The sequence below is a fragment of the Nannobrachium achirus genome (assembly GCF_963921795.1).
Source record: "Nannobrachium achirus genome assembly, chromosome: 7".
In the NCBI taxonomy this organism is placed as follows: domain Eukaryota; kingdom Metazoa; phylum Chordata; class Actinopteri; order Myctophiformes; family Myctophidae; genus Nannobrachium; species Nannobrachium achirus.
Genome location: NC_137816.1, coordinates 5,103,664 through 5,131,237, shown reverse-complemented (window position 1 = coordinate 5,131,237; position 27,574 = coordinate 5,103,664). Strand labels below are relative to the sequence as shown.

General features: G+C 42.0%; 2 protein-coding genes across 2 annotated transcripts in view; both read right to left on the bottom strand.

Annotated features, from left to right (window-relative positions):
- Positions 1-27,574, bottom strand: part of LOC308289096 (alpha-taxilin-like) — a 621,916-nt gene that overhangs the window by 578,268 nt on the left and 16,074 nt on the right. The gene's annotated exons all lie outside the window — the stretch shown is intronic.
- Positions 1,446-4,293, bottom strand: LOC308288071 (ZP domain-containing protein-like; the record flags this gene model as incomplete). Its single annotated transcript, XM_080729414.1, has 4 exons — positions 1,446-1,534; positions 1,980-2,155; positions 2,967-3,367; positions 4,138-4,293. 4 exons carry the CDS (start codon positions 4,291-4,293, stop codon positions 1,446-1,448), a joined length of 822 nt encoding a protein of 273 aa, XP_080585540.1.

Genomic DNA, 27,574 nt, shown 5'->3' with positions numbered 1-27,574 from the left:
TTGTTTGTGAATTTTACATATTATGATTTATTATGATTGTGTCTGCACACTCATGGCAAGGATGAGTTAAATTATGTTTTCTCATGCCAATAAAGCTCTTTGAATATTAGTATTATTATTATTTACTTTACTATTTCCAATTTTCAATATGTTTACTTCAACTCCATTGCATCTTAGAGGCTAATATTGTACTTTTACTCCACTACAATTATTTTAAAACTTGAGTTAGGCTACTTTACTGTAGATGTTGATAAGTATTACAAAACATACATTAACCACTTCAACCCTATATGCCAGCCATTTAAAAATAGCCAATCTACAAGTTCGCAATGCGTTGCAATGTCTCCTACGGATGCATTTTCTCTATGTTCAGCAGTATACATGCATATTGAAATGTATGGTTATGCTTATAACATGAATTCCCAGTCACACATAAGTAAAATGTACCAATAAAGTGTCACAAACAGAGAAGCATGCTTTGGTAATTTATTTGAACATTCACCTGAGCCCTGCCACGAGGGCTCAGCACTTTTTTTTAATTAAATCATCAGAGTTAGTAAAAAAGAGACGGTATATATTAGTAGTTATAGGTTTCTACATTATTACAGATCATTGCTCAAATATAATGTATGCGTTATGTCAAATGTCACTCAGGTTCATTGCCCAGTCAAATAGGGTTCACATCTTGAGTAAGACCCTCTATATCAGGGGCCTTCTTGTTTTTTTTTGGTTTCTTTTTCCTTCTTCTTGCATCATCTCCTATAGAGCCTATAGAGATGAAGCAGGGACTCCCACTACACATTGTATAAAATTATGTTTCAGATGATCCCCCCCCCCCCCCACCATGCTTTTCAAAAATATATATTTTGTATAAATATTGGTCCATAATACGGTTTTATAAGGTTTTAGTCTAAACAACCACTCGGATATTTAAATTTCATGATCTGTCTGTCTCTAATTCCAAGCCATTTCAGATGCAATACCAAAATGCTCTTTGTTGGCGACGGGGCACTGTCTTTGGGCTAAAATGTTAACGATACAGAGAAGATTAGCATGGTACCACGATGAGAACCATGTAGAGTCAATCCATTCAAGCCAATTTTAGTACCACTTTATCTCATGGTTCCACCCACATCATAAAAACAGTTTGGGAACGACTGGTCTATAGTATACAGAAGAACACACAGTCTAACCAAAAAAAAAAGAAAAAAAAAGAAACTTTTGCATCTGCAATCTTCCCATCACCTTGATTAATGGGTTATAAGTGGTTATAAATTGGTTCAATATATCTGTTTCGACATAATATATTGAACATTAACCAAACATATTATGTTGGGTTAATTGCCCAGCGGCCCTATAGTGCGGAGGCAACACTAGAGGTCCACCAGAAGGGGGCGGTGTAGCTGAAGTCGTTATGCTTGTCAGACACCACACACATTGCTGCCTTAACCTTCAGTAGAGGGCAGCAGCTCATATTTCACCCTTGTCGTCTTCTGGACCTTGTAGATGGCCACTGCACAGATCATGGCGACCACTGTGAGAAGACATCCAGCCACGAAGACCAGGTTCAGGTTCAGGTTCAGGCTGGTAGCTGAGGGAAAACCACAACAACAACAACAACAACACTGTGAGATCATGCATAATAGAACAACAGTGGGTCAGGACCCATGTGGGTCGCAGACCAATATGTATTGGTTGTGAGTAAATACCCCTTTCGTTCCTACATTTTGTTTATTTCAAAAGATTTTCAAAAAAGTCCCCCCCAAAAATCAAAATTCGTCATATTATGTTTTGTATTTTTATTTTATAAATAATCCCATTTAAAAAACTTTTAAGAAGTAGTGAAAATAGCCGATCTACAAGCTCACAACATGTTACATGGCGACGTGTTGTGAGCTTGTAGATCTTCACTAGTTTGAGTCCCGGGGAGACATCGTTTTGACTTTTTTTCACAGACTTGAGAAAGGTTTCAGAGTCACCTGTGATCTCAGACGACCTTCTCAAGCGCAGGGGACCCTGGGAAATGTAGTGCCTTGCAGTTTGAATGACAGCCTCTCTCTTCCGTCGATGGTTGGCTCCAGACTGAGTGGAGTTGATGCATCCCTTGGAACATCTGGCGTTGGGGTTCCCGGCTTCACACAGCATAACAGAACAGCTGATGTACACCTGAGACAAACACAGTTTAAAACCTTGTTTCTTTGTGGAAATAATTGTACCATCACTTGAGCTAAACAGTTCCCTGTCCACTGTTCCAGCCGCATACCACATAGGCTCTGTGTAGCCTGCAGCGGGTCGCTGGTTCGATTCCCGAGCCCGACCAGATGTCGCTGCGCGTCACTCCCCATCTCTCCCCATTTCCTGTCAGTCTACTAAAGGCAAAAGCCCCAAAACATAAAAAAAAAAAAAAAAAAAAAAAAAAACCCTGTTTACCTGATCATGTGATCCTATGAATTTGAAGGCCTCCATTGAAAACTGGAAATGTCTCTCATGGCGTGGTGAAAGAACTTCAACAGTGTGGTCCACGGTACACCTGGTTGGAAACAGGAACAAAACACCTATTGATGCTGAGAGAGTGTGGTGTATATTCTCATAAAAGATAAATAGTAATTGTATAATTAATTACATGAACATAATTTTTTTTGTGCAGTTTAGAACACACAAAAGCAGGCATTTATGTGAGAGAAATTATTTAAAGCAGTAATGAATTCATTGTGTGACAATGTTGCTGTATTCTGTTACGTGGTATTCCCCCTGGCTTGTAACTTACTCAACTGGAAGCTCAAATATCATTAATACTATAATAACAATAACCTAAATCAGAGGTTCCTAGGCTGTTCAATGCCAAGGACCCAGAAATAACCAGGCTATGATCTCCACTCCCCCCTATTGGGAAACGGCCTAAATATGGCTTAAAAAAAGACTAAAGCGTGTGCATGCGTGTGTGCTGTGTTGTAAACTGCACTCACCCATGTTCTATGATGGAGTAGGCTGGTTGGTAGCTGGGGTTGTCGTACGGCGCAGCTCTGCAGGACACCACAAACAGTTCGGTGTTGATGAGTGAAGACGAGGCCTCTATCTCCATGTAGATCTTGTCCCCTACGTCGTACTCCAGTGGATAGGAGCGGGGGTCCATCATGGAGGTGAAACTCCGGCTGTGAAAGAACTCAAACTGGTAGGTGAACGTACCGAAGCCCTTCTCCTGGACCGTGACGTTGTTTCTGTGGACGCTGTAACTCAGGGTCACGTTGCCAGTCTTGGGGTACTGGCAGTAGACCTCCACCTCCAACAGGTGCGTGCGGGTGATGACGTCACTGGTGTTGTCAACGGTGGTGATGGCATTTTTGAAGATGAGGTTCTCGTCATCCTCCTGTACGCAGGAGATTTTAGTTTAGTCTAACCCAGTGGTTATGAAGATAGGAGTTTAGTCTGACCCAGTCGTTCTGAAGGTAAGAGTTTAGTCTAACCCAGTAGTTCTGAAGGTAAGAGTTTATTCTGACCCAGTGAAGATAAGAGTTTAGTCTGACCCAGTAGTTCTGAAGATAAGAGTTTAGTCTAACCCAGTAATTATAAGAGTTTAGTCTGACCCAGTAGTTATGAAGATAAGACTTCAGTCTAACCCAGTAGTTATAAGAGTTTAGTCTGATCCAGTAGTTATGAACTAACAACTTGGATTAAAGTGATACCAACGTTGAACACTGGAGTCTGTTTGTTTCTCTAGTTTTCTCTCTCTCTCTCTCTCTCTCTCTCTCTCTCTCTCTCTCTCTCTCTTTGTCTGTGTGTGTGTGTGTGTGTGTGTGTGTGTGTGTGTGTGTGTGTGTGTGTGTGTGTGTGTGTGTGTGTGTGTGTGTGTGTGTGTGTGCGCGCGCGCGCGTGTGCGTGTCTGACAGGTTGGCATGCTGGCATGCAGGAAGACAGACAGACAGACAGACAGACAGACAGACAGACAGACAGACAGACAGATAGACAGACAGATCACATTCCTTAAAGAGGCAGTGCAACAGAACAATACATATAACACAACTCTCTAGTACCACAGCCCCATTACATAACTATGTGTAAAACTAACCTTTAGTAAATGCACAAAGGTGTAAAGTAGAACAGATGTGACCAACTAGCATCCAGGTATGACTTCGTTACCTCAATCTCAGTCCCACAGCCACTGAGGGGGATCACTGCTATGATGTGAGTGCTGTTTTGTTGGCTTTCCAGGCTGCAGGCTACGTTGCTTGGATCATTGAGTCGCAGATGTCCTTCAAGTCCCCGGAATGAGGATTTGTTCACCTCTACTGTCATGGCAGTCTCATCGCAAATTACATTGGCTTTCACTGAAATGAAAGGTTTCCAGAAGATCATGATGATAATAGTATAACCCACATAGGTTGTTCATTTGTTTTAGATTTAGTATCATCATTTTGTTAGACTTACGAGACAGTCGTTCTGTGGTAGTGGGGGCCATGGTTGTAGGTGTTGCAGGTGGAGATAACAAAAATGACACAACTCATCAAACCACTTCCTCAGATTTCTGAATTTGAAATATGATGCAGTAGTAAACAGGTGTTACGTTTCACCCACCATTTGAGACAGAGACGATGACACAGCGAAGCTCCGACTGATATTTGTCCGCACTGTGAAAACAAACAAATTTTAGTTATTAAAAAGAAGTGACGCAATAGCTTGACCCCCCCCCCCCCAAACAGCAAACAGAACAAACATGAACTATAGTAAACATAATACTTTGTTTACTGGTACAACACTATGAAGATTAGAGTTTACAAAACATTTCAGTTAACATTTTCTATTTATTTATTCATGTATTTATTTATTTTTCTCCTGAGCATATGTACTGCATAGTACTGTGTTCTATCCGTCTGTCATTCAATATTATATGAGATACTTCAATGGTTTCCAGTGTAAATAAGTCAAGTGCTTTGCTAGGATCTCCTTTTAGTTGACTTTGTACCAGTGAACTGTACCGTCATGAAACTGTACCGTAACCGTACTTTTTTCTATGCAAACTTCTAATAAAGTCTTCAATCAATACATTTTCTCAGTGGTGATTTTTTTTCTTTATCCAGCCAATGATATGGTAAGATATCTGCTTACTACGTGTTACTACAAATAACACGTTGCTTTTATCATCATGCTCTGTAATATTGTAACTGATCTAATGACACAGAAAATAAGTCTAAGACAATAGGAAAAGTAAAATGGGCAGACAGACAGACAGACAGACAGACAGACAGACAGACAGACAGACAGAAAGGAAGATCATTTAAATAAAGCTGACCTGTTGGTCTGAGCAACAAAGCAGACAGGGTGATGTTCTCCAACCTCTGACTGTGATGCTGTCCATCTCAGGATGAACTGTCCCTGTGCTGGTACAGTCAGGAACATGTTGTGGGGTCCACTGAACAACAGCTGTGAGACCCTACAACACCACCAGAGAAGAGAACATGGTTCAAACGTTTTAATTTACTTTTTCAGACCTTTAGAAGGGACACCACAGGACAACAAAACACCAACTAAATGACTTCATTCTGTAAGGCAGATGTGCAGAACCCCTTTACACATGGACAAGGACAAAACACACATCTGATACATTAACACCACAGGGCAAAAAAAAATCACTTTAAAGGAATGTTATGTTACGGAAAAAACTATGCTGTGTAGTTCTAGGCTGAATGCTACTTTTTACTGTACTGGAGTGGAGGGCCTCAGTCTTGTTGTCTTTTACTCACGTGGCCTGTGTTGCCTGTGTGTTGATGGTGATTTCCAGTCTGTGTCCAACATGGGTGTAGAGCCGTGCTCTGTTAGCCGGGGTGGGAGGCAGGAACCTGGGTAGATACCGTCCCTCTGTACAGCTGGGTACTGATCCATACACTGAACACAAAGGGGAAATATAAACAATTTAACAGCTTTACGTTTTAATATGTTAGATTATTGGTTTACTTTGATTATCCATTCACTTTATTAGCATATTAACTGGTTGATACACTAGGGGTCCGTTTTTAGATGAACTAAGGGTTTAAATATGTACCGTCGACAGCAAACTGTAGAGGTATATGGGAGAGCCAGCTGCCGGTAGTGTAAGTGGTCTGAGATCCTCCAGTGTTTGTGGCGGTGATGGACTGGTTGGGAAGGTCCGCCACATACAGCTGGACAACGTAGGTACCCGCATTACTGCTGCTGGTGGCAGCAAATGATAAAATGCAATTCTGAAAGAAGGGAGAAGGAACACAGGACAGGAAGAGTACAAAAACAGACCAGGAGAAACAATGGGTCACATTTTTAAGAGGTGTAGAGAAAAACAGTACAGACTAATTATGACAGTAATCATGATTATAGTAGAAAAAAAATGTTTGCGTCAGTATGATGTGATCTATGTTCTTATTTATCAACTCACGGTATTTGATAAGCGGAGAACAGAAGGAAGAGTAGCACTAGGTTGACAATGAACCCGGTCTCCATCTGGGTCAAATGCTAACAGGTTGAAGCTTCTCCCACAGTTAGAAGGAACTCTGAGAGACAGAAACAGAACGAAAATAAGAGACAGAGTGAGATTATATAATTAGTTTATTTTCCACTTGTTTTTCGTAGAAGTATCTAGTACAATGTATTATAAATACATAACTATACCTTATGTATAAACAAAATATTTAAATTGGCATGTGTGCAATGCGTGTGTGTTGCGTGTGCGTGCACACACCCCTACTCTGCATGCCTGAGTCAAGCCTACAGTAGTCTGACCAAGAACAGACAGATTTGCTGATTTATAGAATTATGATGTTGATGATGATGTTAGTAATGAGTATAAGAACAAAATAGAAGTGTGTTATGTTACCGTAGTGAAGGTATGATGGTGGTCTGAGGAGACCTGTTGGCTTTCCCAGTGTCTGATCTGGTCCTGATGTTCACCAACACATAAGCTGCCCAGTTCCCAATCCTATTTCTGTTACTCTCCCAGGCACTACCTCGTAACCTGTGTGAGATGAGATTATTATTATTAATAATAAAGTGGTTTGGTATTTCTGTCATAATTGTTCGCACATTATGTCAGATGAAGCAATTGAGAAACAAAAATAAATAAATAAATTGTAAAGGAAAAACACATAGGTTGCAACAGTTAATCAAACTATATTGATTATGAATATATATATATATAAATATATATATATATATATATATATATATATATATATATATATATATATATATATATACATACATACAGTATATAATGTTATTTAATTAATGTCATCAATTTACTATCCCTATTTTGGACATGTGATTATAAAAAGAATATATAGGGAAAAAAAGGGGGGGGAAACATGAAAATACTATTTAAAGTCTCATTGTTTTTGTTTGTTGTGTAATAGTGAATCTCTCTTCACTCACATCAAATAGAAGGCAGCATTGATGGGAACCCGTCGAGTCATGATTCCTTCTCGTTGACACCAGTCTGCGGTTGCCTGCACCGTGTAGGGTCCCTGCAGGGTTTCACTGCCACAGGGCCCAGAACTATAACATTCCCATGTGTCTGAACTTGAGCATGATGCGAAGGCTGTCTTATAGCGAAAAACCACCTGGAATTAGAAGATAAGGATATAAAGGTTATACATTACATGACTTTCATCATGTCTCTGATTGGTAAAGTTACTAAAACTAAAACCTAACATTGGCAAAGAAATTATGTTTGAAATAATTAGTCTTAAAGTAAGGACGTGTTCTCAATGATTTTAACTCGTTTTATCAATATAGTTACATTCTTTGTACTTTGTAAGTCACATTGTTACCTTTTTTTTCGTTTTCATTATTTAGTTAGAATTAACTATAATAATCTTGACCTGTACCTACCGTCATAGTTCCATCTGCGTGCGTGTCCTTTGGGTCATAGGTGATGACAGTTCCTTGAAACTGTGAGGCTCCTGCATGCTGGGCTCCGCAGAGCAACAGCAACACCACTGCTACTGAAGAGACACTCATGGTTTACTGAGAGAGAATACGATCCACTATGGTGTTTTATACACTCACACACACGCACAGCAAACATCTTGAATATTTGAATTTGGCAGTGGAACAAGACATTTACCTGGAACAACCGGTGCTCAAGGGAGATAAGATCAAATGTTTACCTGGTATGAGGAAGACAAAGATCTCTTTCTCGATGTGTAATCAATATGTCTGTCTGTCTGTCAAACTGTCAAACTGTGCCTGCCTGTGTATAGATCAAAGATTACACTTAAGCATGGCATTTTATATAACCTCATCCCTTGAATTCAGGCATGGTACTTTGTTTCACTTATTCAGCTGTTGTTTGCTATGTGTGTTCTGTGAATGAATGTACGTTAGTGATGCGCGGATAGGCTTTTGAAGTCATCCGAATCCATCCGCGCAAATTAATTATCCGCCCATTATCCAACCGCATTAATTATATCATCCAATTTATAAATCCGCATCCATCCTCATCCGCAACTTCAAAAGTATTATTATTATTATTACCCTTATTATTAGGCTAATATTATTTTCTGGTAGGCTATTCCCTGTTAGTTTTCTTAGTTGTGCGATCACAGAAATGCATTGATCTAGCCTACGGAATGTCTCCGTTCGTCTTTTTTCTTTCTTTTTTTTTGAGTCGGTGCTGCGTCGATGCAGACAGACATGCAGGCAGACAGAGTCAGACACACGAGAGAGAGAGAGAGCGAGGGAGAAAGCGAAAGAGAGAGGAACAAACACAACTTAGTGGGAAGTTTAACTTACCTACTGTACAGTAGCCTACTTTACAATATGGACTATGGAGCTGAGAGAGATTCACTTTTTAGCGCAGCCTGACCAGAGGTAATGAGTGCGACGATGCATGCCGTGATGCCGTTGCCTTTAAGTGGACACAGCTGTTTAGTTTTATCTTGGACTGCACATTGCCTCATGAAAAATGATGGTTACTTTATAAATTATACAAAATAACACACACTAACACAGACACGAGCATACCTAGATTTCGCTTTTTATTGATAGATATATTAGGCCATAATTTATTTCCTGCATTATGTCATCCGCGGATATCCGAAATTAATTAATAATTATATTTGATTGATCCAAATCCGACTGCACCACGGATCACCGCGGTCCACCGCGGCTAAAACCGCTATCTGCGCATCTCTAATGTACGTACAACTTTTTTGGGAAAAGCCTAGAAGAACACCAACTAAAGGTAATAAAAATAAAAATAAAAGAAAGAAAGAAAGAAAGAAAGAAAGAAAGAAAGAAAGAAGAAAGATCTAGTCTGAAATTCTCCTTTAATGACCCAAAAAGTATAGCATGAAAACACAGGTCCTCTCAAATTGTGTGTGACTGGATCCATGATTATTTAATATCGTTACATAATTATTATGTTTGATATTATGTTTAATTCATGTCTGTGTGTTTACAGATCTATAGATTAAAAGCTCAATAATTGGTGAACTTGACCTTTGGTTATGTACCCAACCAGCTTGTACTTAGGGTACTTAAATGTAATGTTGAGCTTCTTCCTGGAGCTGGCTACGGCAGGCCTGACAAACTATCTGGGTCATTTGACTTCCTCCTTCCTCATCTCTATCAGTGACTCTAGTTTCAGGAATAATGATCAAAAGTTATTAGTTGCCAGATATTTTGGTATGTGGAAACATCCCCCCAGGGCATCGTTGGGGGGGAGACGCATCAGAAATGTTAAATAACAACATAGGGCATACTGTTAGGCATTTATTAAAAAAGACTTGCAGAAGATTGTAATTCCTACTATCATTGCAAGCAGAACTATACTGTAATATAACCACTAAAACATGCAGGCTAAGAACCCAAACTGTCTCTCTGTTATCCACACACGCACGCGCGCACGCACGCACGCGCGCACACACACACACACACACACACACACACACACACACACACACACACACACACACACACACACACACACACACACACACACACACACACACAGCAACAGTGCTGTCCATGGTGCTGAAACCACAGGTTGCTTAAGCAACCGTATTGGGTAGCACTTTACAATAATGACCTGTTATAAATCATTTATAAACATTTATAAGCAGTTTATAGATGAGTAATAAAACATGAACAAACTGTTTATTGACATTTGTAAATGTTTACCTAAACATTTATAACTGTTTTAAACATCATTAACATGTTATTAGTAAGGTATTAGTAAGTAGTAAACTAATCATGAATAAACCATTTATATACATTCATAAATGTTTACTAAATCATTTATAACCAATGCTAAAATTCACATGTGTAGGTAGGAATGCATTTACAAATGTCTGTTAAGGTGACCTCCATGTGTTGTTCATGTTTAATATACGCTTTGTAGATGTTATCAAGAGCCCTAATGTAAAGTGAAGACTATTCATTGCGACCGTGAGGTCGCAAGTTACTATACAAACCTCCACCGGATGTCCGTCACGTCACGTCACGTCACGTCACGTCACGTCACGTCACGCCACACTTTTGGCCCTACTCTTATCTCTGGCACCGTTGCCCCTATCCATGCCAAACTTTGCACACACTCCTTGGCTGCCAAACCACAACCTCCACCCCTGATTTCTCACATGCCCCTCTTCTAGCGCCACCATGAGGTTGCTTATCTCCTTACTGGTTATTTATATCTGTCTGTTAATGTGGCCTCCTTGTTTGTTCATGGTTATGCTTTGTAAAACATTCCTTAAATATCTATAAATCATTAGTAGATGTTATCAAGAGCCCTAATGTAAAGTGAAGACTATTCATTATTTACAACTGTCTGTTAATGTGGCCTCCATGTTTGTTCATGTTTAGCAGTTTGGCAAGTTTGGCTTGGATAGGGGAAACGGTGCCGGAGATAAGAGTAGGGCCAAAAGTGTGACGTGACATGATGTGACGGACAGACTGACTGAGGGACTGACAGACAGCCGGGGGAGGTTTTCATAGTAACTTGCAACCTGATGGTTGCAATGAATAGCCTTCACTTTACATTAGGACTCTTGATAACATCTACAAAGCGTATATTAAACATGAACAACACATGGAGGTCACCTTAACAGACATTTGTAAATGCATTCCTACCTACACATTATGTGAATTTTAGCATTGGTTATAAATGATTTAGTAAACATTTACAAATGTATATAAATGGTCTATTCATGATTAGTTTACTACTTACTAATACCTTACTAATAACATGTTAATGATGTTTAAAACAGTTATAAATGTTTAGTTAAACATTTACAAATGTCAATAAACAGTTTGTTCATGTTTTATTACTCATCTATAAACTGCTTATAAATGTTTATAAATGATTTATAACAGGTCATTATTGTAAAGTGCTACCTGGGTAATCTTTCACAGAAAGGGACCCAATTTACAATACATGTACAGGTATTTACCTCCAATACCTGTGAATTCCAAGAAATGTTCTCTTATCTCCACACTTCCTTTCTCTGTTGTAACAAAAAACAATATTAGCAAAAGAACTTGGGAAATTGGGAATACATAGCCTTCACATGACACGTTGACCAGACTATAAGTGGGCCAATTTCCATGATTGGTCAGGTTTCACTTAATATAAAACGGGCGAAGCAGGCGCAAACCTCTAGTAATAATAACGACCAGTAAGACTCCCTAATCAGGAGATAAGCGACCATCAGGTCGCATACACAAACTTTAGAAGGCAATCGTAGCCAATCAGGAGTGAATATGGGAAATGGGACAGATCCATGTTGATGACATGACTTTAGAGATACTGTGTACCGCTTTGCGTGATTTTAGGGCAAAATATGTAGGAGCAGTGTTCAAAAATGTGTTTTTAAAAAAATCAGCCTGATGGTGGCGCTAGAAGAGGGTCATGTGACAAATCAGGGGCGGAGGTTGTGATTTGCCAATCATTGCGTGATTGCAACCGTCAGGTCGCAGTTACTATGAAAAGCTCCACCAGCTGTCAGTCTGTCAGGTCACGTCACGTCACGTCACATCACGTCACATCACGTCACACTTTTGCCCTATTCATATCTCTGCCACTGTTGGCCCTATCCATGCAAAACTTTAAACCCACACTCCTTGGATGGCAAATCACAACCTCCACCCCTCATTTCTCACACAGCCCTCTTTAAGCGCCACCATGAGGCCGATCCTAGCAAAACACATTTTTGGACACTGCTCCTACAGATTTTGGCCCAAAATCTCACAAAGCGGTACACAGTACAGTCATGTCATATAACATGGATCTGTCCCATTTCCCATATTCCCTCCTGATTGGCTATGAGAAATGAGGTGGGTGGAGGTTGTGGTTTGGCAGCCAAGGAGTGAGAGAGCAAAATTTGGCATGGATCGGGGCAACAGTGGCGGATATATGAGTAGGGCAAAAGTGTGACATGACGTGACGTGACGTGACGTGACGTGACGTGACGTGACAGAGTGACAGACAGACAGCCGGTGGAGATTTTGATAGTAACTGCGACCTGACGGTCACAACTAGAACTGTACTCTGTCGAGGTGCCAACTAGGGCCTCACGCTCAAGAAGGCCACACATGGCCTACTTGTGCACAAGCAGAGCGCGCCACGAAGTGCTGTGTGCTGCTGGCCTCATGTCCCTAATGTCTTCACCCGTTAATGAAGTCACCCTCATACATACTGTACATTCCCAGAATCCCTTCATACACCTTCATACATACCCAGCCCAATACAGTACTTAATAAAACACAAACAACAACAAACATTTGCTTCACAGAGTATAGAACCACATCAGACAACAAGCTTTTTCTGGGTCAAGGTAGGATGGCCGGTGGGGGCCGCTCTCCATTCAGACATTGACTTCTAATTGTCTGAGTGGCAACACTTCCATAGAGGTTAGGGTTAGTGTCTGAATGGGGGATGTCTGAATGGCAGCATGTAACCGGATGGCCGACTTGGAAGTATGCCAAAAATAATGTGTCTCCCGTTGAACCATGGTAAGGAGCACTGGTCAAAACCAACTGACCAATAGCAATCACTGTTTGTGTGTGCATGTGCGTGTGCGCGTGCGTGTTTGTGTGTGAGTGTGAGTGTGCGTGCGTGCATGTGTGTGTGTGTGAGAGAGAGAGAGAGAGAGAGAGAGAGAGAGAGAGAGAGAGAGAGAGAGAGAGAGAGAGAGAGAGAGAGAGAGAGAGAGAGAGAGATGTTCAAGGTTTCACAATGACAGACCAGTTTAGCTGTAGCTGTTGTCCTTTACCTGTATAAAATAATACATTATAACTGTTAACTGTATAAAAAATACAATACCTGTTTAAAATAATAGATTATAAATGCTGTTAACTGGTGGGATAGTATAGCAGGAAGCTGGCACAGATAAATAAGTCACACCATGTGTTCTTTGGTGGCTCTTTGAGGAAGAAACCACAGATACTTATGACGTCAAGCTGTCATCGTGGGTTGATGAATTAATGTTGTTGTTGTATCCCTGCTTGTTCCTGTTGGCTTGGACACACACACACACACACACACACACACACACACACACACACACACACACACACACACACACACACACACACACACACACACACACACACACACACACACACACACACACACACACACTTCTTACATTCAGGAAGTCTGTCTCTAATTAACAGCCACCTGGCAAATGATATCTTTTGGTCGCATGTGAACGGTGAAGACACGAGGAAGTAAACTCACAATCACACTACTAAAGAAAACACATTTAGCAGTAGCTGTCAATCTGTCATCGCATTTTGATGAAATGTGTGTGTGTGTGTGTGTGTGTGTGTGTGTGAGAGAGAGAGAGAGAGAGAGAGAGAGAGAGAGAGAGAGAGAGAGAGAGAGAGAGAGTCACTTCATTGACCAAGGTACCCTAAGGCAGTGATGAATAGTACTGTAATAATTACTAGAGAATCTCCATGTATTTTCAGCTCTTTATAAATAGAAAATGCATATTTATTTAACCAATTAATATCAATTGTATCACATTTTAGGGCCTTCTAAATACAATACTGTTCTAACAGACCTGGTTGGCAGGTATTTTAGGCCGACATGTTTGTGCCAGCGTGGGTGATTAGTTCTTCACCGCCTCGTCTTGATGATTTAAACATGAAATAAAGGGCGGCTATGCTCGATAACAGGCTCAATGACAAGCCCAAATGCTTGGGCTTGGTAATTTTAAGCTGTTGGGACCAACAGGAGTTGGAACCATGGGGCAGTCCCCCATCCAGCCAGGTCGCTCATTCCTGTTCATTCTGACGCCTGGCGCCAGAATGGGTTGTTATTGAGTTTGATGCACGCGGGTACGCATGTGCATATGTGTGCACCTTAAGACTCCACCATGCAGTAAACCACTGCACGCACACGCACACGCACACGCACACGCACACGCACACACACACACACACACACACACACACACACACACTTCTTACATTCAGGAAGTCTGTCTCTAGTCGTCATAAATCTACCATGACAGCTGGGGTTCTTTTAAATTAAAGAACTAATCTGATTGATGCAGAGCCAAATGAGGAATGTCACTTACAGCCACGTGACTCAGCGGTAGGTGAGAAATGTCACGTACTGCCACCTGGCAAATGATATCGTTTGGTCGCATGTGAACGGTGAAGACACGAGGAAGTAAACTCAAAAGCCCAAGCCCAAATGCTTGGGCTTGGTGAATTTTAACCTGTTGGGACCAACGGGAGTTGGAACCATGGAGCAGTCCCCCATCCAGCCAGGTCGCTCATTCCTGTTCATTCTGACGCTTGGCGCCAACCGCTTACCAGAACTGTGAATGGGTTGTTATTGATTGACTGTGAGTTTGATGCACGCGGGTATACGCATGTGCACCTTAAGACTTCACTCCACCTTCACTCCACCCATGCAGAAAACCACTGCACGTGCGTGCGCGCACACGCATGCACACGCACACACACACACACACACACACACACACACACACACACACACACACACACTCAGGAAATCGTCCAGTAGCAGCAGTCCCCCATCCAGCCAGGTCGCTCATTCCTGTTCATTCTGACGCTTGGCGCCAACCGCTTACCAGAACTGTGAATGGGTTGTTATTGATTGACTGTGAGTTTGATGCACGCGGGTATACGCATGTGCACCTTAAGACTTCACTCCACCTTCACTCCACCATGCAGAAAACCACTGCACGTGCGTGCGCGCACACGCATGCACACGCACACACACACACACACACACACACACACACACACACACACACACACACACACACACACACACACACACACACACACACACACACACACACTCAGGAAATCGTCCAGTAGTGTTGAGCAGCACTATGAGACTATGAGGTAAATAAAAAAAGTGTCTCTTACTTTGAAAACTGGACAGTTTTTAGAGGATATCCGATTTCTATTGAAGCCATCTTGACACTGGTCGAAAGTAAACAAAACAACAGACAAGGATTAAAGGCAAGATTTAGGCAAAACGTAATATACAATATGAAAACCATGCTCTTGTGACCGACACAATACACACACTTTGAAAGTGTGCTCTCTTTTGACCTCTACACTGTAGGTGAGTTGTTAATTGCAATTGCGACCGTAAGGTCGCAGTTTAGTATCAAAACCTCCACCGGCCGTCCGTCACGTCCGTCACGTCACACGTCACACCTTTGCCCTGCTCATATCTGGGCTCGTTTGTGTATTGTATGACATCACGCCACATCATCGGCTGAGGACTGTGTGATGTCATCATATCTCCATATATGGAGACATAAGTTGCTCATGCCCAAATATGGGCTGGTGAGGTCAGACTTAGTGTGATGCGTAGGTTATCTCCATATATGGAGATTCAACTTCAATGAGTAACCATGGCAAATCACACCGTACACAAATGACCCTTATATAAGACCGGCATTATCTACCGACAGCTGCTATAAGCCAACCCTGGCGATAAGGTCTGAGTCGAAGAAATGCTTCTTTCCTGGCAAGAATTGCCCCTTTATACTGTAGGGCTCGTTTGTGTATTGTATGACATCACGCCACATCATCGGCTGAGGACTGTGTGATGTCATCATATCTCCATATATGGAGACATAAGTTGCTCATGCCCAAATATGGGCTGGTGAGGTCAGACTTAGTGTGATGCGTAGGTTATCTCCATATATGGAGATTCAACTTCAATGAGTAACCATGGCAAACTGTCAACTGCCCGTATGTCTTGATAATTGGTAAAACAAACTTTTGGCCTATTTGTGGAGATAAGCGACCAACGGTCGCTTATCTCCCGATTAGGGAGTCTTACTGGTTATATGCTGACTACAGAACTGTAATACAGTATGCACAATCTCCACTGCATTGTTGTCAATTAAAATAAGCAGTCTGCCGTCTGCCGTATTTGTCTTAACGGATTTCTTGATTTTTATACTGTAGGGCTCGTTTGTGTATTGTATGACATCACGCCACATCATCGGCTGAGGACTGTGTGATGTCATCATATCTCCATATATGGAGACATAAGTTGCTCATGCCCAAATATGGGCTGGTGAGGTCAGACTTAGTGTGATGCGTAGGTTATCTCCATATATGGAGATTCAACTTCAATGAGTAACCATGGCAAACTGTCAACTGCCCGTATGTCTTGATAATTGGTAAAACAAACTTTTGGCCTATTTGTGGAGATAAGCGACCAACGGTCGCTTATCTCCCGATTAGGGAGTCTTACTGGTTATATGCTGACTACAGAACTGTAATACAGTATGCACAATCTCCACTGCATTGTTGTCAATTAAAATAAGCAGTCTGCCGTCTGCCGTATTTGTCTTAACGGATTTCTTGATTTTTAATGCTCCAAAAACATTCATATGGCTCTGTCTGTTGTTGTTTTTTACGTCCGGTGACACCTGTCCAGGAGAGGTCTGGGACACGCCTCCTCAGGAGACTTGGCTCAGAGATCTGAATCCATTTGATTTGGCGTTAGGAACCCGCTGCGACCGCAAGCCCTTGCTGACCACGACCCCAACCTTCTGCATGAATGGCATATGCCAGGTGTCTTCAACGTTTTCAGGCCAAGGACCCCTTAGTTCAGAGAGAGATGAAGCAGGAACCCCCACAACCTGTTAATAGATGCCATATAGTTTCATCGTTTGACAGCACAATCATCAGTGTATTTTGGATTCATGTCAATTTGTGTTTTCAGATATTTAACCACTGTCAATACTTCTAAAACTTGACCTTTCACTCTGTACTTAGTCTGATCTTTTCCCCCTCTACACCAAAGCTCAAAGCCGAAAATAGGCGATCTACAAGCTCACAACGCCTCGCAGCTTGTAGATCTGCTATTTTTGGCTAAAGTTCTCCCAATATGGACACTAGGGTTCAAGTGGTTAATATTAAAAAGGAGGAAAAAAAGATCATCCAAATCACACAAAGATTTGGAGGACCCCCTGTAGTAACTCTGAGGACCCCCTAGGGGTCCCGGACCCCCTGTTGAAGACCCCTGGCATATGCTCTAACATTTCTCAAAGTCTACACCAGGGCTTTATAAACGTTATTTTGACTCAGTGCACAGCTGTAAAGAAAGGTTTTCATCCACGGTATCCCTGAATTACACTGTTAATTTTTGGAATCTTACAGTAGGCAATGTCACAGAGAAATACCGGTTTCCGTCAGAACGGACTGAAATGGGCAAGGTTCCAAGGACAGAATTCATTTTCAAGTGTGACTCATGTTGCGCAACCACACTGGTTAGACTGACACAATATGTGGAATTGAGAGGGCCGCCTATGCCCGTGGCAGAGCATATGCCAGATGGGCATAGATGGGCATAAACGGGCACATGTCCGATAAGCTTGAGGATTGGTGGATTGATGAGCTTCACATGACACTTTGACCAGACTATAAGTGGGCCAATTTCCTTGATTGGTCAGGTTTCACTTGTGATATAAAACGGGCGAAGCGGGCGCAAACCTCTAGTAATAATAATAACCAGACTCCCTAATAAGACTCCCTAAGACTCCTTAATTGGGAGATAAGCAACCATCAGGTCGCATACACAAACTTTAGAAGGCAAGCATAGCCAATCAGGAGGGAATATGGGAAATGGGACAGATCCATGTTGATGACATGACTTTAGAGATACTGTGTACCGCTTTGCGTGATTTTAGGGCAAAATCTGTAGGAGCAGTGTCCAAAAATGTTTTTTGCAAAAATCTGCCTGATGGTGGCGCTAGAAGAGGGTCATGTGAGAAATCAGGGGCAGAGGTTGTGATTTGCCAATCATTGCGTGATTGTGACCGTCAGGTCGCAGTTACTATGAAAAGCTCCACCGGCTGTCAGTCTGTCACGTAACGTAATGTAATGTAACGTAACGTCACGTCACGTCACGTCACGTCACGTCACGTCACACTTTTGCCCTAGTCATATCTCTGCCACCGTTGGCCCTATCCATGCCAAACTTTAAACCCATACTCCTTTTATGGCAATTCACAACCTCCACTTCTCACATGGCCCTCTTTTAGCGCCACCATGAGGCCGATCTTTGCAAAACACATTATTGGACACTGCTCCTACAGATTTTGGCCCAAAATCTCACAAAGTGGTACACAGTATCGCTACAGTCAGGTCATCAACATGGATCTGTCCCATTTCCCATATTCCCTCCTGGCTACGATTGCCTTCTAAAGGCCAAAATCTGTGGGAGCAGTGTCCAAAAATGTGTTTTGCAAGAATCGGCCTCATGGTGGCGCTAGAAGGGGGCACATGAGAAATGAGGTGGGCGGAGGTTGTGGTTTGGCAGCCAAGGAGTGTGTGTGCAAAATTTGACTTGGATCAGGGCAACGGTGGTGGAGATATGAGTAGGGCAAAAGTGTGACGTGTGACGTGACAGACAGACAGCCGGTCGAGGTTTTGATAGTAACTGCAACCTGACAGTCGCAACTAGAACTGCACTCTGTCGAGGTGCCAACTAGCTCCTCACGCCTCAGGCAAGCAGAGCGCGCCACGAGGTGCTGTGTGCTGTTGGCCTCATGTCCCTAATGTCTTCACCCGTTAATGAAGTCACCTACATACATACTGTACATTCCCAGAATCCCAGCTGTTTCAGGGCTATTCTTCAAAAAACCCAGTCACCTTCATACATACCCAGCCCATTACAGTACGTAATAACAACACAAACAACAACCAACATTTGCTTCACAGATAATAGAAACACATCAGACAACAAGCTTTTTCTGGGTCAAGGTAGGATGGCCGGGGGTCCGCTCTCCATTCAGACATTGACTTCTAATTGTCTGAGTGGCAACACTTCCATAGAGGTTAGGGAACTCTTACCTGTTTAAAATAATAGATTATAAATGCTGTTAACTGGTGGGATAGTATAGAAGGAAGCTGGCACAGATAAATAAGTCACACCATGTGTTCTTTGGTGGCATGTGAAGAGGAAGAAACCACAGATAATTATGAAGTCAAGCTGTCATCATGGGTTGATGAATTAATGTTGTTGTTGTATCCTGCTTGCTCCTGTTGGCTTGGACACACACACACACACACACACACACACACACACACACACACACACACACACACACACACACACACACACACACACACACACACACACACACTTCTTACATTCAGGAAGTCTGTCTCTAACTCTAGTCGTCATAAATCTACCATGACAGCTGGGGTTCTTTTAAATTAAAAAACTAATCTGATTGATGCACAGCCAAATGAGGAATGTCACTTACAGCCACATGACACAGCGGTAGGTGAGAAATGTCACGTACTGCCACCTGGCAAATGATATCGTTTGGTCGCATGTGAACGGTAATAATTACTAGAAAATCTCCATGTATTTTCAGCTCTTTATAAATAGAAAATGCATATTTTATTTAACCAAATAGTATCACTTGTATCACATTTTAGGGCCTTCTAAATACAGTACTTTTCTAACAGACCTTGTTGGCAGGTATCAATACACTTTTAGGCCGACATCATGTTTGTGCCAGCGTGGGTGATTAGTTCTTCACTGCCTCGTCTTGATGATTTAAACATGAAATAAAGGGCTGCTATGCTCGATAACAGGCTCGACGACAAGCCCAAATGCTTATTGATACCAGGTTGCAACAAATGTGTTATCCAGTTTGTAATGGCTCGGGATTTGAGCCCCATCACTACCCATCTTTAAAAGTTGGCAGAACAAATCAAATAAATGCACCGCATGAGTGGAGATAATAAGTGGGCATCCATCCACAGTTAGCTGGTTGTTGGAGGAAATATCCTCCGAGGGGGGTCCACATGTCAATTTGGGGGTCCTTGATATAGAAAAGGTTTGAGTACCACTGAATGAGGGCATTGATAAAACACAAACATGAATGGAAATACAATGCAGTTTCACCCCAACAGTGATGTACCATAGTGTAGTAAAGTATGAACTGAATAAAATGAGGAATGCAATGAATAATAAGTTGTTAATTAAGACCTGGAAAACATCTGTGTCACTTTACATTTTAACTCTTTTCCCGCCGGTTTGTTCTTTCTGCGGCAGAGTCTGTCTGGACAGATGAGGGGTGGCGCGGGTGTGTACCGTAGCAGAAGCTCCCGTAACGCTAGTCTCAAATCTTGAGCACACATAAACAATAATGGAGGTGGGATCACTTTTTTGGCCGTTTTCTATGCCTGGATCTAGTTTCTGTATTTCTATGCTCTACTACTGGTGCAACCGAGGGACAAACTTCAGCCTTGTGCATTGGAAAGGGAGCGCAGGAAAAGGGAGCGCAGGGAGTGCGAATCTTTGAATATACATTTCTTTATTTAACATTTGTAACTCAAATCTTTCTATCTCGGGGTCCCTGGAACAAAATATTTAGAGATGGGTGTTTGTGGTCAAATACATGTAATTTTAGGGGTCCTTGACATGAAATGGTTTGAGAAGCACTCATCCTAGAAACATACATTTTTCAGGGTTACACCCCGCCATTCCGAAACACCGCCATTCCGAACATTGACTTCTGAAAACCGGTTTAGAAGACCCTCAGGTGGAGTAGAGTACTGAAGCGACGCACCATATTCTGAGTGTAGAAAGTATGAACTGAATAAAATGAGGAATGCAATGAATAATAGATGAGTTTAATTAATAAGTGGTTAATTAATCGAATGGATGGATGATCAGTTTGCTGTTCCCTGGTGTCAGAAGGGCCAACAGGAAAAGGTAGAATCTAAAACCTCCACCAGCTGTCTGTCCGTCACACGTCACGTCACACTTTTCCCCTACTCATATCTCCGCCACCGTTGCCCTTATTCATGCCAACCTTCGCAGACACACTCCTTGGCTGCCAAACCACAACCTCCACCCCTCGATTCCTGCAAAACACATTCTTGGACACTGCTCCTACAGAGTTTGCCCTAAAATCACACAAAGTGGTACACAGTATATCTAAATATACTGTCATGTCATCAACATGGATCTGTCCCATTTCCCATATTCCCTCCTGATTGGCTACCATTGCCTTCTAAAGTTTGTGTATGCAACCTGGCGGTCGCTTATCTCCCAATTAGGGAGTCTTACTGGTATTTGTGCAGTAACAGTGTTAAACATCTCTATATTGTGACAGAAATCATTGCTATAGTGTTTGTTCAGTAACAGTGTTAAATATCTCTATATTGTGACAGTAATCATAGTGTTCAGTAACAGTGTTAAATAGCTCTATATTGTGACAGTAATCATTGCTATAGAGTGTTTGTTCAGTAACAGTGTTAAATAGCTCTATATTGTGATAGTAATCATTGCTATATAGTGTTTGTTCAGTGTTAAATAGCTATATCTGTAGTTTAGTTACCTGCTATGAGAGGGATTCTGTAGTTTGGTTACCTGCTATGAGAGGGATTCTGGTGCCTGTAGTTTCCAGGACCACCTCCAGGGGGCAGTGTTTTGCCGTGGGTTCCCTCAGGATGACACAGACCTCGTCTCTCCGTCGTAGACAGTCCATCTTGTTGCCACGTTAACTGACGCCGTGGATGCACAGCTCAGACAGCTCGCTGGGGAGGATGGGAGAGAAGGCCAGGCAATGCTGCTGGACCCTGGCTGGGGGCAAACGTTACAAGGTACATACCGTACATTTACTACAGTAAAAGTATTTCTTTCTTTCTATTGTATAACAAATTTCATTTTGAAATCAAATTATTTCAAGTTTGATAACAAGTTTTACATCCAGACCCAAGGCATGGCCATGGGTTCAACCTTTGCACCCAATTATGCAAACTTATTCATGGGTCACTGGGAATCCAAGTTCATTCAGAACAGGACTGCCTCCTCCCTCCTAAATAAGGTGATTTTTTGGAAACGATACATTGACGACATATGGTATTTGTTGGTTCAGAAGGCGAACTGGTTGAGTTCAGGCAGTATATTAACAACACACATCCCACTCTGAAATTCTACATGCAAAAAAAAAAAAAAAAAAAAACAAGTACAATACTTGATCCAAAATATCATTACCAAACATTGGAATATTTTGAAATGTGATCCTCATTTGAAAAATATAGCAATGTCACCAACAAGGTTCTGCTTTACGAGAGGAAGGAACATTAGAGACTATGTGGTTACATCACTTTATAGATCACCAGGTACCAGCTCCAACTGGCTGAGGGAAGAGTTGTGTGGCATCCACCCATGTGGTAGATGCACTCACTCACTGCTCAAACACCTCAACCACTAAAGTTTTTTTTTTTTTTTTTTTTTATCACCCACACACAGGACAGGAATACAAAATTAAAAGCTTTATCAACTGTAATAACACCCATGTGTTATAAACCATGATATGTATCGCGGCATGTTCCAAATCAGACACCGAGAGACACCTTCCACTGCTAATCCTATAATTTTGTGGATCCTGCCGCTTCGTGTCTCATCTCTGCCCCCTTGTGGACAGATACATTTATTGCTGATCCTTCTGTCTCTGTCTCACATCAAATACCTGTCAGGTTATCAAATAGAATTCCTTCACATCACTTACATAATAATGATCGCACTGCTGTTGTCACTAATCACATTATATCTCCTCAGTCTTCTAGCAGTTTTCCTATCCCAAACTCTGACTCTCCACTCACTAAAGTTGGTTTTAAGACTAGAAAAGTTCTTGGAATAATTCATTTTAATATCAGTCTCAAGTTGAACTATATTAAACTTTTGGTGAAACAGACCCGTCATGATATCTTGGTGCTGAGTGAAACTTGTCTCAAAAAGACTATTAAAGACTAATTTGTAGCCCTCCCTGATTATAATCTTATAATCTGATTTAGATCTGACAGATCAAACAGGGCAGGTGGGGTTCTTGTTTTTTTTGGTTTTTTTAGGATTTGCCCAAGCAGTTCATCGGCAACGACTGTGGGATTTTCATGTTCATGGTAAGATGTCTTTGGGTGTGCTTGTATATGCTTAGTTCAGAAAAGTTAGTTTTTGGCATGCAAGTCTATAGGTTTGCATACCTAGACCTGACAAAGAACCAGTGGCTGTAAAGGTTTTTTTAATGTGACATTAATTGTTTAACTACTTTGAGCTGTCAACCGTGTTGCGATATCTACAGAGTTCGTTCACTACAGGCCGTTTGGTTTCCGCCTAAAGCGCGGAAACCACTAGAAGAAGCGGCGTCGCTCTGATTTGGTTCCCTACGTTTGTTTCCCCAATCCCTATTAAAATGCTGGAGTAGCCTAGTGTAGTCTTGCCAGTCGCTAACAGTTGAACTAAAAGATAGCCCCTAAAAGTATGTCCTTGAGCGCAGGGGAATTATTTTGGGTTAAAACTGAATCCGGTTTGATAGTTCCGGCAAATTGTAGTCCTTTGAGTACTACAACATGACGTAAAGTGGTTTCCTCTCCCGACCGGATCAAACCTCGAAAAGTGAAGTGATCCCAGACTATCTACAGAGTGCTTCTGCCCAGCTTTGAATTAATGCCATTTTCTTTAATCCTCTTGTTTCAGTACACACATTGCCTTGCAATAATTGCACCCTTTCTATTTAAGGAGGTGAGGTAACCTTATTTTCATAAAACGAATGCGTAGCAAATGCAGCATGGTTTTCGCTGTAGTGAAATATCCCACCGCTTCCACCTGTCTCATTTTAGGGGGACATGCCTTTGATACGAAGGTGGTGGTATGTCCGGCTCATGGAGCGCTTTGATACCGAGGGGTATGAGTGGTGTTTTGACTTTAATAAGGGATACTTTTGGCACGTGCAAAATAATACTATATTATTTGATGTTGCGTCTTAACTAACTTCTAACCTCTCCTTAATTGAAAAGGGAAGGCAAAAGGTTTGCCCACTGGACATTGTGGACAAGCCAGGCAGTGGAGCTTCTTGCTGGAAGCCGGGAACCAATTTTCCGTGTGCCAAGAAGCAGTAGGGCGAGCAGAGAAATCCCCCAACACATCGCTGAAGTACGGAGCCCCGTTAGGGACATACTAGTATAGTATTGTTTCTGAGCAACCAGTTTGTATTTTGGTGTTAGTTTTGTTTTTTCCAGGAACGTTTTTGTTTTTTTATGTATTGACTTTTTTTTTTTTTTTTTTTGACTTTTTGAGGAACATTTTTGTAATTTGGTGTTATTGTCTTATGTATTGACTTTTTTTATTTTTATTGACTTTGTCTTTTTGAGGAACATTTTTGTAATTTGGTGTTATTGTCTTTTTTTTCAAAGTGGCAGTGCCACTTTGAAACGCGCAGTGCGTATTCAAAGACGCAGTGCGTATTTAAAGACGCACTGCGTCTTTAAATACGCACTGCGTCTTTGAATACGCACTCCGTATTGGTCAGACATTACTTCAGAACGCCGCACATGGCCTGACCTGGCCTCCCCCTGACCAGCAGGGGGAGCCAGGGGGCCTTGGCACAGCAGTGCAAGCGATGTCCAAGGCTGTCTATGAAGGGAGCGCTCGTTTTATGGTTAGATACGCCAGCCAGTTACTGTCCACGGCAGTGCAATCGTTATATTTATGCCCAGGCCGTAAGGCCTGGGCAAGCGCACGATAAACGCAATGATAATTGGGTTTTGGTGCACCTCGCGCGGTCCAAGTGACTACAACCGAGCGCTCCCTACGTCCGGTTCAGCCAATCACAGGGGGCTTGGGGGAGACCGGAACCAGACCGGAACAGGGACAGCCTTGCCGGCCAGACGCGGTGGTCCTCCTCCTAGAAGCATCAACTCTGTGCGTCGTATTAAATGGATTTTATTCCAGGATAAAGTCCCCACATAACAACATGTCTGCAATACAGGTGAGCAAAGTTCCTAATACTCATTGCGTGTATACTCGGTCGCGTTTCTGCGACGGTAGGTCACAGAATTCAGAAGTCAAGTCAACAGTTTTGGTGTGTAACAGTCTCACTCGGCGATAACATAACATTACGTTTTCAGAGCATTCGTATTTTTCACGGTGGTGTGTAATCACATTTGATTTCGTTGTGAAATCACTACGGTAGTGTTTTTCAAACACAAAAATCAGCTTTGACAGTATACAAATGGAACCAAATGGACCCCAACGGGTTCATTTGGTACCATTTGTATACTAGCTGTCAGTTACTGGTATGGGTCATTAGACCAGTGGTTCTCAACCTTTTCAGGCCGCGACCCCCAAAATAATCATATTTTAACTGGGGACCCCCCACCCTGACGAGAGTTGAGACATTACATTTTAACACAGTGCTATTGTTGCGAGGCGTTGTTGTGAGCTCTGCAATTTTCACAATTTCTGCATTTTATATTTGACAATATGGCCAATATTGGCTACATTCATTTTATTTCATAGGTATTAAATCCTTAAATGGACACGTTAGAAATGTATAGATACCCTCTATATACACTTAAACTTTATGTTGGTTTGTTTACTGCTGAGAGATAAAACAATGTTGCACATTAAGTCAATCATCTGGGGACCCCCACAATAATTTGGGGAACCCCCTGGGGGTCCCGACCCACCGGTTGAGAACCACTGATGTAGACTAAAGCGTCCATTTGGTTTCATTTGTATACTGTCATTGCTGGTATTGGTCAATGTGTAGACTAAAGGGTCCATTTGGTTCCATTTGGTTCTGTTTGCATAGTGCAGTACATGTTCCATACAATTGACTACCAAAAACAAGTACCTGAATAAGTCAAGCATCTTGTTTAAGTCAGGGTCCACAGGATACTCAAATCATCATCATACATACAAATATACTAGGCAACAATATACAAGTGGAGGAGAATGACTTAAGTCCCTTGTTAGATCAAAATCTGGGTTTAACGTGGTCTGTGGAGCATGGCACATACTCCATCACAAATCATGATGCACAGTGATGTATGTTGTTGTTATTGCATGTTGTGGCAATCTATTGTACTGTATGTCTATATGGGACAAAATGACTCAAATTCTGAGTAGTTCTAGTCATTGTGTTGTGTAGATTGTTCTGAGATTAGGGGGGCGTCTGAAAACCAATTTGGGGGGTTCCTTAAAAACATGCTTCACACAAGTGCTACGGTAAGTGCTATGGGCTGTAAGTGCTATATAGGCTAAGGTGGAGTCTGAAAAGGTGAGTCATCAAACCATGGTGGAAGCTAGGGCGTGAGTCTGCAGTTCTAATTGCAAAGAGGAGTTTGTTCCACAGTTAGGGGGCCAGGAGGGTGAAGAGTCTAGGACGAGTGGATTGTTGTCCTAGCGAGGGTTCTGTCAGCTTCCCTGTGTTAGCTGCTGATCTGAGAGAACGGGAGGGGTTGTAGGGTTCAATCAGCCTTTGAAGGTATGGAGGTGCCATACCTTTGGCGGATTTGAAGGCCAGTGTTTTGTATTCTGTGCAGGCAGCAACCGGGAGCCAGTGGAGGGAGCGGAGAAGAGGACAGACATGTGAAAACCTTGGCTGGTTTAAGACCAATCGTGCTGTGGCATTTTGAATCAATTGGAGAGGCTTAAGTGTACATGCTGTGAAGCCAGTGATGAAGAGTTACAGTAGTCGAGTTTTGATATGACTGATGTCTGGGTGTGTGTGTGTGTGTACTCTAGAGAGAACAAACAACTATGTGTGATTGTAAAGAAAATCTAAACTATCTCAACACAGCACAGAGCACACCCATCATAATTGCATGTTTCATTGCTACAGTATCTATGCTTGCTATGTACAGTAGGCCTATGTGTATGTATGTTCCCCTGCCTTCTTAGAAAGACTGCATTCCTACTGTTTGTTTCTGAGAATGGGGAGTGTGTTATTGGTTAGTTGTGTGTACACAGACACACACATACACATACACGCACGCACAGGGACATGCTGGGCCCCTGATTCAGCCCGGGAAAAAGAGTTGGAGAGGTCCTCATTGCGCGCTATAGAGAGAGATCTCTCTCTATAGCGCTGCTGCTACTCAAAGATTTGCCATTTCAGATCATGACAAGTGACAAGCCAGTGGGCCAATTACATGAGTTATATTTTGTCGTTGTTGGGTGGAAACCTTGTATGTCCAAAACCGTTTGTTTTGTATTTATCATTTTAAAAATGATTTAAACTAGTGAAAACAGCCGATCTACAAGCACACAACGCCTCGCACCGCG